Source organism: Panthera pardus, unplaced genomic scaffold (assembly GCF_024362965.1).
Source record: "Panthera pardus isolate Hobbes unplaced genomic scaffold, ASM2436296v1 HiC_scaffold_5, whole genome shotgun sequence".
Classification (NCBI taxonomy): domain Eukaryota; kingdom Metazoa; phylum Chordata; class Mammalia; order Carnivora; family Felidae; genus Panthera; species Panthera pardus.
The window spans coordinates 18,064,471-18,081,454 of NW_026526980.1; the positions used below are offsets into that span (position 1 = coordinate 18,064,471).

At 48.9% G+C, this 16,984-nt stretch overlaps 1 protein-coding gene across 7 annotated transcripts in view; it reads right to left on the reverse strand.

Annotated features, from left to right (window-relative positions):
- XPO6 (exportin 6) overlaps positions 1-3,820 on the reverse strand; it is a 103,897-nt gene extending 100,077 nt beyond the window's left edge. For 6 of the 7 annotated variants that reach the window (XM_019431835.2, XM_019431834.2, XM_019431831.2 and 3 more), the window contains exon 1: positions 3,214-3,819. In XM_019431835.2, coding sequence (XP_019287380.2) covers positions 3,214-3,216 — 3 coding nt within the window. In that variant the 5' untranslated portion in view covers positions 3,217-3,819. Of the gene's footprint in view, positions 1-3,213 lie in introns of all 7 variants that reach the window. The other variant, XM_019431830.2, reaches the window with a different exon arrangement.
- Positions 3,821-16,984: the final 13,164 nt, after the last annotated feature.

Genomic DNA, 16,984 nt, shown 5'->3' on the forward strand with positions numbered 1-16,984 from the left:
GCTCAACTGGTTAAGCCTCTGACTCTTGATTTTGGCTCAGGTCATGATCTCGTGGTTCATGAGTTCAAGCCCCAAGTTGGGCTCTGTGAAGGCACAGAGACTGCTTGGGATTTTCTCTCTCTCTCTCTCTCTCTCTCTCTCACTCCCTCTCCCTCCCTTCCCTCCCTCCCTCTGCCCCTCCCTGCTTGCACACTCTCTCTCAAAATAAAGTCGTTTAAAAAAAAATTTTTTTTTTTTAATTTAAAAAAAAAGATCCTTTTCTCGTCACATCCATTGTGGCCACCCCCTGGGTGCTTAAGTATGTGAGGTCTAGGTTACAAAAACCTTCACTTGAAACTTATCCCCCCCCCCCCCCCCCCCCCCAGAAAAAGACATACAAGGTAAACATGAAGTCAACTACTTTACAATAATTGCTCCCAGGTGCCCATTTTCAGGATGCTCTGCCTGCCTATTAATGAAATCTGAATGCAAGGGTGCTGGGCTAGCTTAGTCAATAACCAATAAAAGTCTGCCCGGGGTCCTAAAGCAACATTCTTTGCAAACTCCCCGAGGGGAGGAGCTTATCTGCTTTTTCATCTGACATTTCCCTAGAGCCTGCCGTATAGTGGGGACTTAAAATCCACTGAAAGATTGGGACACCCCTATGCACGGCAGCATTACTCACAAGTCAAAAGGTGCAAGTTAACCCAGGTGTCCATCAACAGATGACTGGACGCACAAAATATGAGCTTATAGGAGTTTTATGTGAGTTTACACCCACAATAGAAGATTACTCAGTGTTAAAATGAAGGAATTTCTGACACATGCCACAACATGGCTGAACCTCCAGGACATGATAGTCAGTGAAATAAGCAGTCACGAAAAGACCCAATACTGTATGGTTCCACTTATATGAGATACAGAGTCAAATTCACAGAGAGAGAAAATAGAATAGTGGTCACCAGGGGATGGGGGAGAAAGGAATGAAGTTATTGCCTAATGGATGCAGTTTCAGTTTTGTGAGATGAAAAAAGTTCTGGGGATGAAAGCACAACCATGTGAATGTACAGTGACCCTTGAACAACGTGGTTTTGAACGTATTTCCTCTTATGATTTTCTGATTGACTTTTTTCTCTAGCTTACTTTCTTGTTAAGAATACAGTATATAGGGGCACCTGGGTAGCTCAGTCGGTTAAGCGTCCGACTTTGGCTCAGGTCATGGTCTCCCGGTTTGTGAGTTCGAGCCCTGTGTCAGGCTCTGTGCTGACAGCTCAGAGCCTGGAGCCTCCTTCGGATTCTGTGTCTCCTCCTCTCTCTGCCCCTCCCCTGCTCATGCTCTATCTCGCTCTCTCTCAATAATAAATAATTGTTAAAAAAAAATACAGTATATAATACACATAACATACAAAATAAACGTTCATCAACTGTTAATGTTATCAGTAAGGCTTCCGGGGAGACTAATAGTAAAGTTTCGGGGGAGTCCAAAGTTATACACGATTCTCCACTGCATGGAGGTCAGTGCCCATGACCCCCAGGTTGCTCAAGGGTCAAGTGCGCTTAATGCTGCTGACCTGTACGCTTAAAAATCATTAAAATGGGGAGCACCTGGGTGACTCAGTCCGTTGAGCATCCGACTTTGGCTCAGGTCAGGATCTCACAGTTTGTGGGTTCAAGCCCCGCATCAGGCTCTGTGCTGTCAGCTCGGAGCCTGGAACCTGCTTCCGATTCTGTGTCTCCCTCTCTCTCTCCGCCCCTCCCCTGCTCTGTCGGGCTGTCTCTCTCTCCAAAATAAATAAACGTTAAGAAAAAAAAATTTTTTTAAATCATTAAAATGGTACATTTTATGTTCTGTGTATTTTACAATCTAAAAAAGAAAAACAAGAAAATTAATTTGAAAGAACTGAAGGAAGAAATACCGAGTATTATTTTCATCACTCACTAAATCTTTGGATTATTCATTAGGGCGTTCCTAACTCCACATTTTACAGATGAAATTGGGACTCAGAGAGCTTAACTGGTCTGCCACTCCATGACACACAGGACCTACCACACAGTGCTGCTCACCATTAATGGCCTAAGCCCCACGAAGACAAGGCCTATGCCTGAGGTTGTCCCTCTATGCCCAGAACCTAACACAACACCCACAGGCTCCTTGAGTGTTTTAAAAATCCCACTGGCCTGAACGTCTAGATCACAGATGTCACCGGGTCCCTTTCTCCACGAAATCCCCAACAGGGGTAAACTGGGCAGCCTGAAGAACACTTCCTTCTCTGGAAGCGCACAAGACACAGGCTGAGCAGTCAACCGCTCCCCCAAGGGCTTACTATGTACCAGGAGTTGGGGCAGATAAAGGTTCAATTTCATCTTTGAGAGAACTGAATCTACTGCCGTAGAGAGATAAGGCTCAGAAACAATTACAACAAAAAAGACAAAAGGCTTAATAAATAGACGGGAGTACATAAATCTAAGGGAATACTGAGAGTGTCTATGGGTCTGAAAAACGTGGCAAGTATCTTCAGAAGAGGTGGCTTCTGAGCTGGATGTGGAAGGATGAATAGTTTTCCAAGCACTACCAGGAAAAAGGCCAGAGCACGAAGCAGAAAGAACAACAGACTGGGTGTCAAAAGAGCACCCCTGTTCCCGACTTTGCTGTTATCCAGATCAGTGACCTCTGCAAATCGCAACCCGTTTCCTCGTTTATACGCCGACAGCAAGCCCCCAAATCCAGCTCTGTGTGTTCTACCTAACACAAGCTCTGAAGTCAAAGTGCCTAGGTTCAAATCGCGCCACGGTCACGTAAGAGTGACCTTGAGCTGGGTTATTAGTTGCTCTGTGCCTCAGTCTCCCCACTTCAGGAGAGAGCTGGTGTGCTCATTAAATAACACAGGTCAGTCGCTCAGCACATAGTAAGCCCTCAATAAATACAGGAGAGCCCCCGTCAAACATGCCACATTGTGAGAGAGGCAAACGCCAGATGCAAGGGGAGTGCCGGCTGCGTTTCCAGGTCCCTCCCAGTCCTGAGACATCCCGGGGGGGGGGGGGGGGGGAGGGGAAGGGAGGGGGGGGGATGGGAGCGCCGAGCCGGGGCTGCAAAGCCTGCACGCATGTGTCACTGCTGGGCTCGGCACGCGCCTCTCCCCGCCCCGAGGAGAAGCGATGGCTCAGCAGTCCCGGGGCCCGCTCCCACCCCTCGGGCCGGGCACCGGGGCGGGAAGGGGCTCGGACCCCACTTACCATGCTGGCCGGGGGAGGGGCGGCTCAGGTGAGCTGGCTCTCGAGCTTCGGACACGTCCCGCTCGCACAGTTCAGGTCATGGTCCCGGCAGGTTCGGGAAGTCCCCCGCCCATGCAAAGACAACCGCTGCCCCACCCGGGCCCCGCGGGGACCCTCTAAAAAGAGCTCGGCCCCCCGGCCCGCCTCGCCGGGGACCCCCGGAACAAATTCATCTAGACCCACCCGCCCCTCCCCAAGGAAACTGAAAAAGCAGGAAATGGGGCTCGGAGGCCGGCGAGGAGGGCAGCGGCTCGGGGCCCCCCGCCCGGGCCCGACCCCCGAGGGGAGGCTCCGGGCCCAGGCAGGGGCTCCCGGCCTCCGCGTTCAGAAGCGGCTGCGGGCCGGGCCCCGAGGCTGAAGGGGCGGAGGCTGAAGGGGCCTCGGCGGCGCAGCCCCGGCGGCCGGCTCAGGGTAGAGGCCCGGGGGCCCGCGCTGTCCTCGCCGCCTCAGCCCACACGGCCTCCGCCGCCGCCGCCCCCCGGAGCATCCCTGCGCGCGCGCCCGCCCCGGAGCCGCCCGCTCGCACCGCGCGGCCGCCCCCGACCAACAGCCCCAACGCGCCGGAAGTGGCGAGCGCCCGGCGCGGCCCCACGGCGCGGCCGCCGGGCTGCGGCGCTGGAACCGGACCAATCCGGAATCGAGCGGGGAGAGGGTGGGGGGGCGCGGGGCGGGGCCGCACCTGACGGCTCCCGCCTGGCCCCGCCCCCGCCCGTCCCCGCCCGGCGCTCGCCGCCCATCCACGCGGGCCGCCGGCCATGTTGGTAAAGGGCCCGAGCCTGCCATCTTAGTAAAGGGGCGGTTTCCCTTTCGCTTCGTTGGCCCATTCATTCCGCAGAGCTTTAGGGAGCGTCTTCGCGCCTGGCTCCCCGGCCGGGAGCCCGCCGCCTCTGCCCTCCGTGGAGCTTACAGTCATTTAGTCCACGCACACGTTAGCCAGCCCTGCTAAGGACCCAGGCGCTAGGACTAGTGCAGTCAGCACGGCTGCTGTCGTCCCGGCGCTGGCGGAGGCAGAGAAACAAGGGAAGGGCAAATGAATAAACTAACTGCAAGAAAGGAGTGCTGTGAATGTTAGGAACCCAACAAACACGCAGCTGGCCGAGATAGCAAGGAAGGGAGGGGATGAAAATGTAGACTGACACCTGAAGAATAAAGTCGGGTAATAGTGGAAAGCGTGATCAAAGCTGAAGGAGCAGTAGGGGGCCTGGCTGGCTCAGTCAGTGGGAGCATGCTGGAAGACTCTTGATCTTGGGGTTACGACTTTGAGCCTCACGGAGTGTGGAGATGACTTTAAAAAAAAATAAAATAAAACCTTTAAGCCTGCTAAGTTGGTAGAGATGCTACTCTTGATCTTGGGGTTGTGAGTTCAAGCCCCATGTGGGGTGTAGAGATTACTTAAAAATGAAATTTAGAGATGGGGCGCCTGGGTGGCGCAGTCGGTTAAGCGTCCGACTTCAGCTCAGGTCACGATCTCTCGGTCTGTGAGTTCGAGCCCCACGTCGGGCTCTGGGCTGATGGCTCAGAGCCTGGAGCCTGCTACCGATTCTGTGTCTCCCTCTCTCTCTGCCCCTCCCCCGTTCATGCTCTGTCTCTCTCTGTCTCAAAAATAAATAAACGTTAAAAAAAAATTTAAAAAAAATGAAATTTAGAGAAAAAAAAATTTTTTTTAAGCTGAAGTTAGCAGCAACTGCAGAGGTTCTGAGAGGGCATAGAATGTGATGAGTTCCTGTTCCTATCCTCCAATGCGCTTTCCTTGTGAAAGTGCTGATTTTAGGAAACAGGAGGAGAGGCGCCTGGGTGGCTCAGTTAAGCCTCTGACTTCAGCTCAGGTCATGATCTCACAGTTTGTGGGTTCGAGCCCCACATCAGGCTCTTTGCTGTCAGCACCGAGCCTGCTTCGGATCCTCTGTCCCTCTTTCTGCCCTTTCCCCGCTCACTCACTCTCCCTCGGGAAAGAAAGAGAGAGAGAAGAAAGAAAGGAAGGAAGGAAGGAAGGAAGGAAGGAAGGAAGGAAGGACCCCAATCCACAGAGGCTAAGCCCTAATGTGTGCCCACTGCATAGACTAGAGCAAATCTGTATAACCCAGTGTCTTTCGAACTCCTGCAAGAACCTGAATGGCCTGAAGGGCTTGTTAAACACAGATTGCCATCCCAGTCCCACTCTCCGAGATTCTAACTCAATAGGTCTGGAAGAGGCCTAATGATTGACATTTCTAACAAGTTCCCAGGTGATGCTAATGCTGGCAGGTCCTGGGACCACACTTGGAGAATTACCAATAGAACTCCTGACCACAGAAAGCAAGAGCTTTCATTCCTTCTCTCATCAAATATTTATTGCCACCCACTAAGTGACATCCACTGTTCTGAGGATTCGGTAAGGTGAAAACAGATACCTATGTGCCCTTATGAAATAGACAAGCTATTTTAAAAGTATTATACAATAATAAATCAGTTATACTTGTGATAAGAGCGTGGAAGAAGGGTGCCTGGGTGGCTCAGCCGGTTAAGCATCCAGCTCTTTTTTTTTTTCAACGTTTTTTATTTATTTTGGGGACAGAGAGAGAGACAGAGCATGAATGGGGGAGGGGCAGAGAGAGAGAGGGAGACACAGAATCGGAAACAGGCTCCAGGCTCCGAGCCATCAGCCCAGAGCCTGACGCGGGGCTCGAACTCACAGACCGCGAGATCGTGACCTGGCTGAAGTCGGACGCTTAACCGACTGCGCCACCCAGGCGCCCCAAGCATCCAGCTCTTGATTTCAGCTCAGGTCATGATGTCTCCTTTCATGAGATCGAGCGTAGAGCCTGCTTGGGATTCTCTCTCTCAATCTCTCTCTCTCTCTCTCCTCTCTCTGCCCCTCACCCACTTGCTTGCGTGCTCTCTCTCTCTCTCAAAATAAATAAATGTAAAAAAAAAAAAAAAGTGTGAAAAAAAATACAAACCACCATGAGAATTAATGGCCAAGGGATCTAAGTTAATCTCCAGGGTTGGAATGGGGAGAAGGTCAGGAAGTGACATTAACTTAAGCTGAGGCCTGAAAGATATGTTGTACTTTTCTAGGCAAAGAGAGGATGCATAGAATATTCTAAGCAGTAGAAACTGCCTGTATTAGGGAAACCATATCAAAAGGTAAACGGATGAATCCGAACCGAGACCAAGTAACTTGACCTTTCTTGGCTCAGTTCAGTGGGATGAGCAAAGGCTGTAGGATAAGACGGATCTGGAAGCAATCCCAGCTCTTACCATTAGCTGAGGTACGTTAAGCACATGACTATCCAAGTCTTGACTCCCTCGCTGGGTAATTGGCTGAAGTAGCAGAAACCCAACCCAGACTCAGAGGTATGCCTTTGATTCACATAACTCCCATAACTGGACATCCAGAAATAGGTCAGCCAATAGGTCTACCAATAGCTGGCTCAATTGGTAGAGCATGGAACTCTTGACCTCAGGGTCCTGGGTCCTGGGTTTGAGCCCCACGTTGGGCGTAGAGCTCACAAAAAAGAAAGAAAAGAAGAAAACAAGAAAAAGGTCACGTTCATGCTGGGAGTGATGGAAGCCCTGGGTCCATTCCTCCAGGATTTTCTTGGCTCTGCTCTCCTCCGTGGATTGGCTTTGTCCTCAAGATGGCTGCTGGGAACAGACAGGGCAACACACTTCCGGGTTCACATCCGGCAAGAGAGAGCACCCTTTCTCGTGGCAATAAACTTGATCCTACTGGTCTTACTTGGCTCAGGGCTACCCGTCCCTGAACCAGCCACATGGGAGGAGGATGGAATTGCTATTTCCCTGGAGTCGATTTCAACTCCCCATAATAAAGTGGGTGCGGTGGGACCCCTACACGATCAGCACACCTCCATTGCCAAGCTGGAGTTAATATTAAATTGAATGTCCGCAGAACACCTGGCACACGAGGCATATAATAAATCACAGGTATTATTAATTTTGCTCCAGGGATTAGGTCCAAGTCATCTAAATAACACTTTGTTATTAATATTAATCTCGAGCCTGTCTATTCCAAAACAAGATTTAAGGCTGCTATTGTTTTCTGTTGGCACCGCAGAGATGGCCCCCATCCAGCTCCTCCTGCCCATCCCTTTTGCCGCTGCCTTGGTCTCATTCATTCAGTTATTCACTCAACAAACACCCAGTATCAACTTTACGCCAGGCCTTTCGCCAAGGACCCAAAATCCCAAAATGAGTAACACTCAGGCAAAGCGTTCGCTGCCTCACGGCAGAAACAGCCCCCCCAACAATTACCGCACAATAAGGTGCTATATAGCAGGGGTGTGCGCAAACTTTCTGGGTGCACAAGAAGAGGGGACGGCGCAACCAGCTACGGAGAGAGACGTGGTTGGAGGATTGGACGAAGATGGGTAACATTTTCATCGGGTCTCGCGGGATGAACAGAAATTCGCCTGCCTGCTGCAGAGTGCCCCGTCCTCTTCCCACTCCGAGCTCTCTCCCACTGTATCACGACTCTTTCCATGGCAACTGACGAGGTCGTGACCCTGGGAGTGGGAACGCTATCACACAGACTTTATCGTCTCGTGTGAGAGAATCATCCAAAGGTTTACGTGGATTTCGGACGCGGCTGGAGGCAGAGTCCGAAGTGGCATCGCAGAACTCCGTTCCTCTCCATTTATTGGTTCTGATTCCTTGATTGGGGGGGGGGGGGGGGGTCCTATATCCACACCGTCACCCCTGGCATGTCCATGCTTTATGGAAAGCTTGCCTCTCCTACGAGTGTTTCAGGAAAATAGTCCCGTTGGCTTTGATTGGATCACTCCTGAGCCAATCACTGTGACCAGGGGGACTGTGGTGCTCTGATTGGCTGGACCTCAGTCACACCCTCGGCCCCAATTTCCAGAAAAGCTCTTTCTATGGCAAAAAAAAAAAATCTCTCTGAGCGCCACCACAGCTCTATGAAGCCATCGGAACCTGAGGAACTCTCTCATTTTTCCCTGCAAGGAAGCACCTTGGTTTCTCAGGAGGCATAGGAGTATCACCCAGTGTGGATTTAATGAAAAAAAGGAAGAAAGGAGGAGCATCTGGTACCCTCTATAGATGATAGGAACAGTCTCTGTTTAACATGGCACTTAAGGCCTTTGAAGGTCTTTGGAGCTCTCTAGCCATACTCTGCCCGAGTTTTTACTCTTAGGTCATTGTATGGCTTGAGCAGGTCACCTCAACTCTTTGTACCTCAGTTTCCTAATCCATAATATGGGAGCAATACTGATACCCACCTGGTCAGTTACATACCTGTATCAGTCAGATTCTATCAAGAAATTCTAGTTAGAATTTGAGGAATTGATAAGGGAGCTATTTTAAAAGGGGTGTAAGGAAACCGTACAAAAGATAATACAGTACCCCCAGTCTCGTAACACCAGGACTTTGAGTACCCCGAGGGCTGAAGAGGCAAGTGGAGGAACATTTGCCAGAATCTGTCTAGGGGGAATCGTGCGAGAGCAGGTGAAGGAAGCAACCAGCGAAGGTGTTCCTGTAGGGAGGAAGCCAGTGGAATAAATACCCTGACCACACTCTCTTCCCTCCATCTCCTTTTGGGGCTCCCCATTGGACAAATCCAACCAGAAGCCAGAGCGCAAGGGAGCCTGGTGATATAGTGGTTGGGGCCAACCTCCTGGACACAGGGCGAGAAGAAGGACACAGGAGAGAAGAAATGGGACCCCGGAGGTGCAAATGGAAGAGATTCGGCAGAACAGTACCATTACTGTGGCGAAGCACGTGAAGTGTTTTGTGACGGGCACCTTAAAAAGGTTTTCAATAAATATTACTTATTTATTATTGTTTCCATCCTAGTTACAGCCTCGCTTACTATCTCCTCTCCCTCTACAAGCCCACCGTGCTAGACTCCTGGAAAGCAGCAGTCTCTTCCACGTCTCTGAGCCTGTGCTCATGTCATTCTATCATTAGGAATGTCCTTTTCCTCGTCTCTTTCCCTCCCCTTCAAATTCCTACTCGTCCTGAAGACCCAACTCAAATATCGCTTACTGAGTGACCTCCTCATGTAGAATAAAGAGCTGTTTACAAACACCCATTAATATGACTAAGGGAGAAGTCTTGTCTGAGGTCTTACCTAGCTGTGACACCCACCAGAAATATCCAACAAGAATTACCCATGGGCAGGGGATGATGGGAGAGAGACTTCCAATGTTCAGCGATATCTGCCTTGGCTCGCTTCCAAGTACAAGGGAGGTTTATACTTCCCCACTTCCTGTGGTTGGATTGGACAAGGCCAGCTGGCTGGAAGTGACCCACGTCATTTCTGGGCCAGAGCATTTCCTTGGCTAGCATTTCCTTTCAAGTCCCTCTGATTCTGTTCTCCCCTGCCATAGTGCCCTGTGAACCGTTATGTTGGGATTGGAGCACCATAAGGTGGAACGTTGCCCTCAACTACACCAGGTCAACAGAATGAGCAAGAAATAGACTTTGTGTTTCGAGGCACTGGTATTTAGGGTGGTTTGTTACTGCAACAAAACCTGGTATCTCCTGACTAGCACACGAGACCGTGTGTGGTAGCTGGTCAAAAAAAATGCCCTCACTGAACCATGTCTGTTGGAATGCACATCCTCATGTAGTCCCCTGACCTTGATTCTGGGTTGGCCCTATGAATTCCCTTCTGACCAGTAAAATGGAATGGAATGGAGCATGACTTCCAAAGTTAGTTCCTAAAAAGCTGTATAGTATTTGCTTGGGTTTCTTCGGACATTATCTTTGGGACAAGCCAGCTACCATGTAAGTAAGAAGTCTGATTACCTGAGAACACCAAGCTGTGAGGAAGTTCTAGCCAGACAAATGGAAAGCCCATGTGAAAAGAGAGAGTACTGCCTGACCAGAAAAATCCATCACAGGTAGCTCAGCTGAGGTACCAGCCATGTGAGTGAAGAGGCCATCTTGGACCTTTGAGCCCAGTCATGACTTGGGAAGACTCCAGCCCACAGCACCTCTCTAACTGCAACAGTATGAGAGATCCCAAATAAGAACCACCCAGCTAAGGCCCCATCAACTGTGCAGAACTATGAGGGATAATAAACGAGCAGGAATGCAAAATCATTATGTTTGGGGATATAACAATAAATAACCAGAACACTATAGTAAGGGTCTGACCTTTTATTTTAAGTTTATTTATTTGAGAGAGATAAAGATAGAGTATGAGTGGGAAGGGGCAGAGAGAGAGGGAGAGGGAGAGTACCAAGCAGGCTTTGTGGTGTCAGCACAGAGCCCAATGCAGGGCTCAAACGCACGAACCATGAGATCATGACCTGAGCTGAAACCAAGAGTCAGATGCTTACCCGACTGAGCCACCCAGGAGCCCCTGGATCTGACCTTTAAGGAAACTAATGAGGAGCCATCACAGCTTTCTTGAAGGGCTGTGAAAAATCAGTTCTCCATGTCCCCAATCAGCTGCTGGACAACCCCCTCATATAAGTCCTGTGCCACCTCTGGGGACTGCGTCCTTAAAGGACAGGAAGCACCTCATACAAGGTCATCCCCTCCCCATCCAACCCCAAAGCACACCCAGGTCTCCCAGCCTCAGTGAGCCCCAGGCGACCTTCTGGCTAGAGACCCTCCAGCTTGAGCCCAATGCCCCAATGCTGAAATGGATTTCTGTTGGCATGGCAAACTTCGGAAGTAATGACGAAGTGCTAAAGCCGGCCGTATGTATAACTAATAGAAGAAAGTCCGAAATTGCAATACTTTGGTTCTGAACAGTGTGTGTAATAGTTATTTTTATCGAAAAGTATTTCCTCAACAAAATCTAAATTTAGGAAACCCAGTGTGTTATTGAACAGTAATGGCACGCAAAAATGGGGAAGGTGATAAAAGTTCACAAACGGATCCAAGAATATGGCACTGACAAAGGAGAAGATGAGGCCAGGTCTGGGGGCCAACGGATACAAATTGAGTACAAAATACCTCTGTTTTATATGCAGATTAGAGCTAACAAAAAATAAGTGTAAAATGCAGAAAGTTAAAAGAACAGCCTATTATGAAGCAAATGACAAATGGGGAAATAAACTAAGGCTGCGGGGAAGGAAGCTATAAAAAGACTCATTAAGCAGTGATTATACACATAATCCAAATCTTAAATACAGGTGCGACGCAGGTGTCAGTCCTTTGTCCTCTGGCTCCTGTGTGCTTTGGTTTTGCCCAACCTCAACCTGGACCCCAAATTCTGAACACCTTTAAGTTTCCCCAAACAATCCACTCACACCACAGCAGCGTTTCCAGTGGGGGTGCGACCGGCCTCGTGCGAGAGACATCTCACCAGGTAGCGACATCCTGGTCACCAAGTCAGTAATGACCATGCCTCCACCTCCCACAGGTCATCAGGACAAGAAAAACCAAGCCCGCCTGTTTCCAAGTGCTCCTGGAGGCAGTATCACCCTCAACAGGGAAACGCTACAGCAAAGCAGTAGGGACCCTTCTTTACTGAAGATGATGTACGGAGGAGAGGACTTACATCGCACATCTCGTAGCAAAGACTCTGAAGCCGTCATTCCCACCATCCGCAATTTCCTGCAATCCCTCATCAGCTGGGCTGCTACTGGATCGCTTTTTTCCCTCAGCCCCTCCCCCCCTCATAATGCCTGGCTGGCTAGTTCATCTTTCTCCCCTCTAGAATTTCATTCCAAATCTCAAGCCTCTCTCCTCACTATGACGCAGTCACCTCAACATTGCCCAAGATGCTACCCCATGTTAGTATATTCACACGCATCATGGGTGTTCAGCAGAGCTAAGGGCCCTCACATGGATAGAACCCACCGCCCTTAGAAGGTAGTTGAGACACCACCACTGGTTCCCCAAACACATCTAAGTGCTGTATCACTGTGTTTGCTCTGGAGCCTTCCAGCAAAGGAAGTTGTCTCAGCATGTGACACAGGAAGGGTATAGACGATGCAGGGGACATCTGTTGGTTTTTTTTTTTTTTTCTTGTCCCTTCCGATAACTCCAGTTTTTCTATGAAGGATCACCTTTCCTTTATACTCGGTTTTTTGGAGCTTGGATGGGGCCAACCCCACTCCTCAGTATCAGAGGTAAGCATGTGACCCACGAAAACGCGGTTTCCGTTCGTTCATTAACAAAACCAATGCTGTAAAAACTTACCCTGTGCATACACATAAATGCGCGGGTGTATCCATAGGATAAACTCACAAAGGAGAATTACTAGGTCAAAGGGTAAATGCCTTTGTGATTTGATGGATTGTCCTGAAGAGTCCTGTAAAAGGAGTTGTACACTCTTACCAGCTACACAGAGAGTATCTATTTCTACACAGACCGGTCAATAGTCAATAGTCAATACTGTCAGCCTTCTGGATTTTTGCCCATCTGAGAGATGACATTGCAATTTTTTGGTGAACTGTCCAGTTTTGTGCTCTGCCCCTCTTTGCCATTGAGTTGCTGGGCTCTTTCGCTATGTTTCTAAGAATTCTTTATGCAACAGGGAGATTAACTCTTTGTGATATTGACTTGAAAATATTTTTCCCAGATTGCTGCCTTTTGACTTTGCTTATGGCTCCACTCTTCCACAGAGAAGTCTTAATTTATTGTTTATAGCTGAATTAATCGATCTTTTATGGCTTCAGATTTTGAGTCAAACTTTATAAGGTTGCTCCCATGCCAATATTTAAAGGAATTTACTCATGCTTTCTTCAAGTACTTTTATATCTTTAATTCAAAAATACAGGTAAATCTTTGATCTACGTAGAATTTATATTGGTATACAGTGCGAGGTACGAACCCAAGCTGTTGTTTGAGACAGGAGACGCCAACCCCAAACCGGGCACTGAGTAAGGTGACTTAGTTCCCAGAAAGAGGCCAGACCTGTTGCCAGAAGCTGATGCATGAAACAAAAGATGTGCCCAGAACCGGCCAGGACAGCAGGAGCAGCACCGTGCTCCAGTAGGGTGACAGCAAGAAGACAGCAAGCCCAAGTTCCCCGTCAGCATGAAGATACAAGGAGACCAGGAAAAGGGACTGGGTAGCTGCTCCCGCATCCAGAAAAAGCCTAGAAAAAAAAAAGAAAAGAAAGAAATTCAGTCGTCTTTTGCATCATTCAATAGCATTCTACAGTGTCCTTCATATAGATTTTTTAAAGTAATCTTTACACCCAGCATGGGGCTCAAACTTACAACCCTGAGATCAGGAGTTGCACGCTCTACTGACAGAGCCTGCCAGCTGCCCCTCCTTCAAATAGATTTTATGCATTTCTTATGAAGTTTATTTTTAGGTCCTTTATCTTTTGTGTTGCCATTGTAGATGGGGCCACCACTCCATTATCTCTTCTAAGCAGTCGTTGTTAGTATAAATAGGGAAGCTATCGATTTCTTTAAATTTTGGACCTAGCCAACTAAGTGAATATTTTTATTGTTTTGTTTTGTTTTGTTTTGTTTTGTTTTGTTTTGTTTTGTTTCTTCCAACAGATTCACGTAGGTTTTCCAGGTATAATACTGTATCATCTGAGGGGAGCCTGGCTTGGTCAGTCTTTACCGCGTGCAACTCTTGATCTCGGGGTTGTGAGTTCAAGTCCCATGGTGGACATAAAGCTTACTTAAAAAAAAGCAAACAAACAAAACTGTATCATCTGTCAATCATGTTGATTTTAGCTCCCTTTTTCCATATCTTAGAGATGACTGAAAATCAAAGAGGACGTTTCCCCTGATTCCAAGTCCCTCATGTTTGGGGAAGAGGAAGAAAAGAGAAATTCACCTCTCCTGTGGTACCTCCTAGCCATTACATATGTTCTCTCCTTTGCCGCCCCCTCTCCTTTCGCATAGTAGATTTCTATCACACTTCAGACCCCAGATCAAATGTCACTTCCTCTGGGAAGCTCTCCCTGACCTCTCGGCCCACATCTGGGTGGCCTGTACTTGTGCATCATGGAGATCACCCCAGTCATTGTGCTGTGCTGCGGGAGGACCCGATTAGTCCGGGCCTCCCCTTGGCTGGAACGCAAAGAGGGAAGGAAGTGTGTTCATTTCAGGGAGTGCTTGTTTTCATCTTGCCCAACGTCCATCACCCCCTCAATTCCCTTCTGACGTTTCCATCCTCTCATTAAATACAGTGAGTAGGGATTGAAATCAAAGATTTTCTCTCCTCTAGCCAAGGGAAGGAGCATATGGCCCAAACTAGGCTATAAGTGGAGCCCCTTCCCAGGAATTTGAATATTGGGACAAAAAGATAGAAATGTTTGGACTATTGTTCCGGATGTGTGGACACATCCTCCTTCCTTAGCCTCTGGAGCTGCCCACTTCTAAGGCTCCTGATGACCCCAAGAACAGCCCATTTCCTTCCAAGAAATTCACTTTTACTTAAGTTGGCCACAGTTGATGTCAAGGTACTCTATGCTGCAGTAACAACCTAAAATCTCAGTAGCTTAGGGGCGCCTGAGTGGCTCAGTCGGTTACGTGCCCAACTTAGGTCGTGATCTCACGGCTCGTGAGTTCGAGCCCCGCGTCGGGCTCTGGGCTGACAGCTCAGAGCCTGGAGCCCGCTTCAGATTCTGTGTCTCCCTCTGTCTGCCCCTCCACTGCTTGCACTCTGTCTCTCGCATTGTCTCAAAAATAAATAAACATTAAAAAAATTTTTTTTTAATCTCAGTAGCTTAACACAGTAGTTTACTTCTTGTTTGTGTCACAGTTACAGAATGTTGGCAAATCCTTCAGGGTGCCAGGCCCTTTGATCTTGGCTCTCAACACTGCTTCAGGTCCCTGGAGTCATCAGATCTTCTGCATCTGCTGGCAAACAGAGAAGGTAAAGGATTCCCCTGGACGTGCGTGAGGAGAAAGGTCACATATCACATCACTTTCCCCCCAGATTCCATTGGCCAGAACTTAGTCATACGGCCCCTCCCAACTGCCAGGAAAGCTAAAAAATGAGGTCTGTGTGTCAGAACGAAAAAAGAAACAGTGTTTGCTTCCTCTGCTTACCACCAACCAGAGTATACTTTTTTTTCTTACTTTTTCTTTTCTTTTTAAGTAAGCTTCATGTCCAGAACAGAGCCCAACATGGGGCTTGAACCCACGACCCCAAGATCAGCACCTGAGTGGAGATCAAGAGTCAGACGCTCAACTGACTGAACCACCCAGGCGCCTCTCCAACCAAACTGTATGTTGACTGTTACACCTGCCATTGTATTTTCAGCCCCTAGCCCCATGCCTACACAGAGCGCCCACTCAATAAAGATTTACTGAAGGAACAAACAAACGAATGACACGTGATAGTATGCGGTCTCCACCATAACCGTGCTAAGGCTCAGAATAATTAAGCGACTTGCTGAAGGTCACCCAGCTAGTAAGTGGCAGGGCCAGGATTCAGAGCCAGCGTTCCTTCCAGTGTCCCGTGCTGCCACCCAAAGTTCCATCTGTGTGCTGAGCCCTGAGCTGTGTGGGAAAAGGAGATCAGTAGCAGCCAGCCCCTTGGCCTGGCGGAGTTCACATCAAGAAAGAAAAGCCGAGGGGCGCCTGGGTGGCTCAGTCGGTGAAGCGTCCGACTTCAGCTCAGGTCACGATCCCGCGGTCCGTGAGTTCGAGCCCCGCGTCGGGCTCTGGGCCGACGGCCGGGAGCCTGGAGCCTGCTTCCGATTCTGTGTCTCCCTCTTTCTCTGCCCCTCCCCCATTTGTGCTCTGTCTCTCAAAAATAAATACATGTAAAAATTGAAAAAGTAATAAAAAAATAAAAGAGAAGAAAAGCCGAAGAGCAGCCCAAGTCTGCCAAGATTTAAAGACCAGAACAGGACAATAACAGAATGAAATGGCACACACTCCCATGCGAAAGGCACCGCACAGACAAACGTGGGGAGTGGAGAGATGCACTTTGGGTCGAACCCAATGGTCTGGGAAATCCTCAGAGACAAGTCAGAACTCAAACATCAAGAGAAGCTGTGTGCACACATATTCTCCTGGGGACATTTTGGAGTCAGGCTCTGGCCTATCAGTGCCTTTCACTGGATCTGACAGCAGGCAATTTGGGATTTAGGTCTCAGCCTAGCTGCTCACCTGCCATGCTGTTTGTCATGGGCTGAAATTCTCAAGACTGTTTTAGTTTGTATAAGAGACAAGCAATTCAAATTGGCTTTAACGGAACAGGTATATATTCTGGTTCACATATATTAAACGTCTGGGTGTCAGTGGTATTCAGGCATAGCTTGATCCAGGGACTCCTGGCAGGTCCTTGAAACTTGATCTCGCTTTCTCTTAGTTTATCATTTGCTCTTGGCTAAGCTCTCCCCTAGTGGCGGACCCCGGCTGTACCGGACTCTTACCCTCTCAAGAATAAGTCTAAAAGACAGAATGATTTTCTTCCTGAATTATTCCGGAAAGCGTCCTACAACTTACTCTAGGTTAGCTTCCGTTGAACCATCACTTTTGAGCTGGGTGGAATCTAATTTGAAGTCCCGGATGGTACATATCCGCACTGTCACTCCTCTATTTCCAGGCCTTGATGACCTCCGGTGAGGGAGGATACAGAAGGGACAGACTAGCAAAGGGACTTCTCACGTAAAGGGAGACCTCAGCCCGGCCCCTCCTCTTGGAGCAGGGACCGGCCCAACATATCATGACTCACATTGTTGAAGACCTTTAGTAGACAGGTCTGGCTTTCCTTCAAACATTCAGTGAATGGAGGCCTCTGCTGCCCAAAAGGGGGCCGAAGAGATGTGGTAGGTCCCAAGGTTGACAATAGCTAGTGGACTATCTCCATCCTCCAGCCTGCTTGA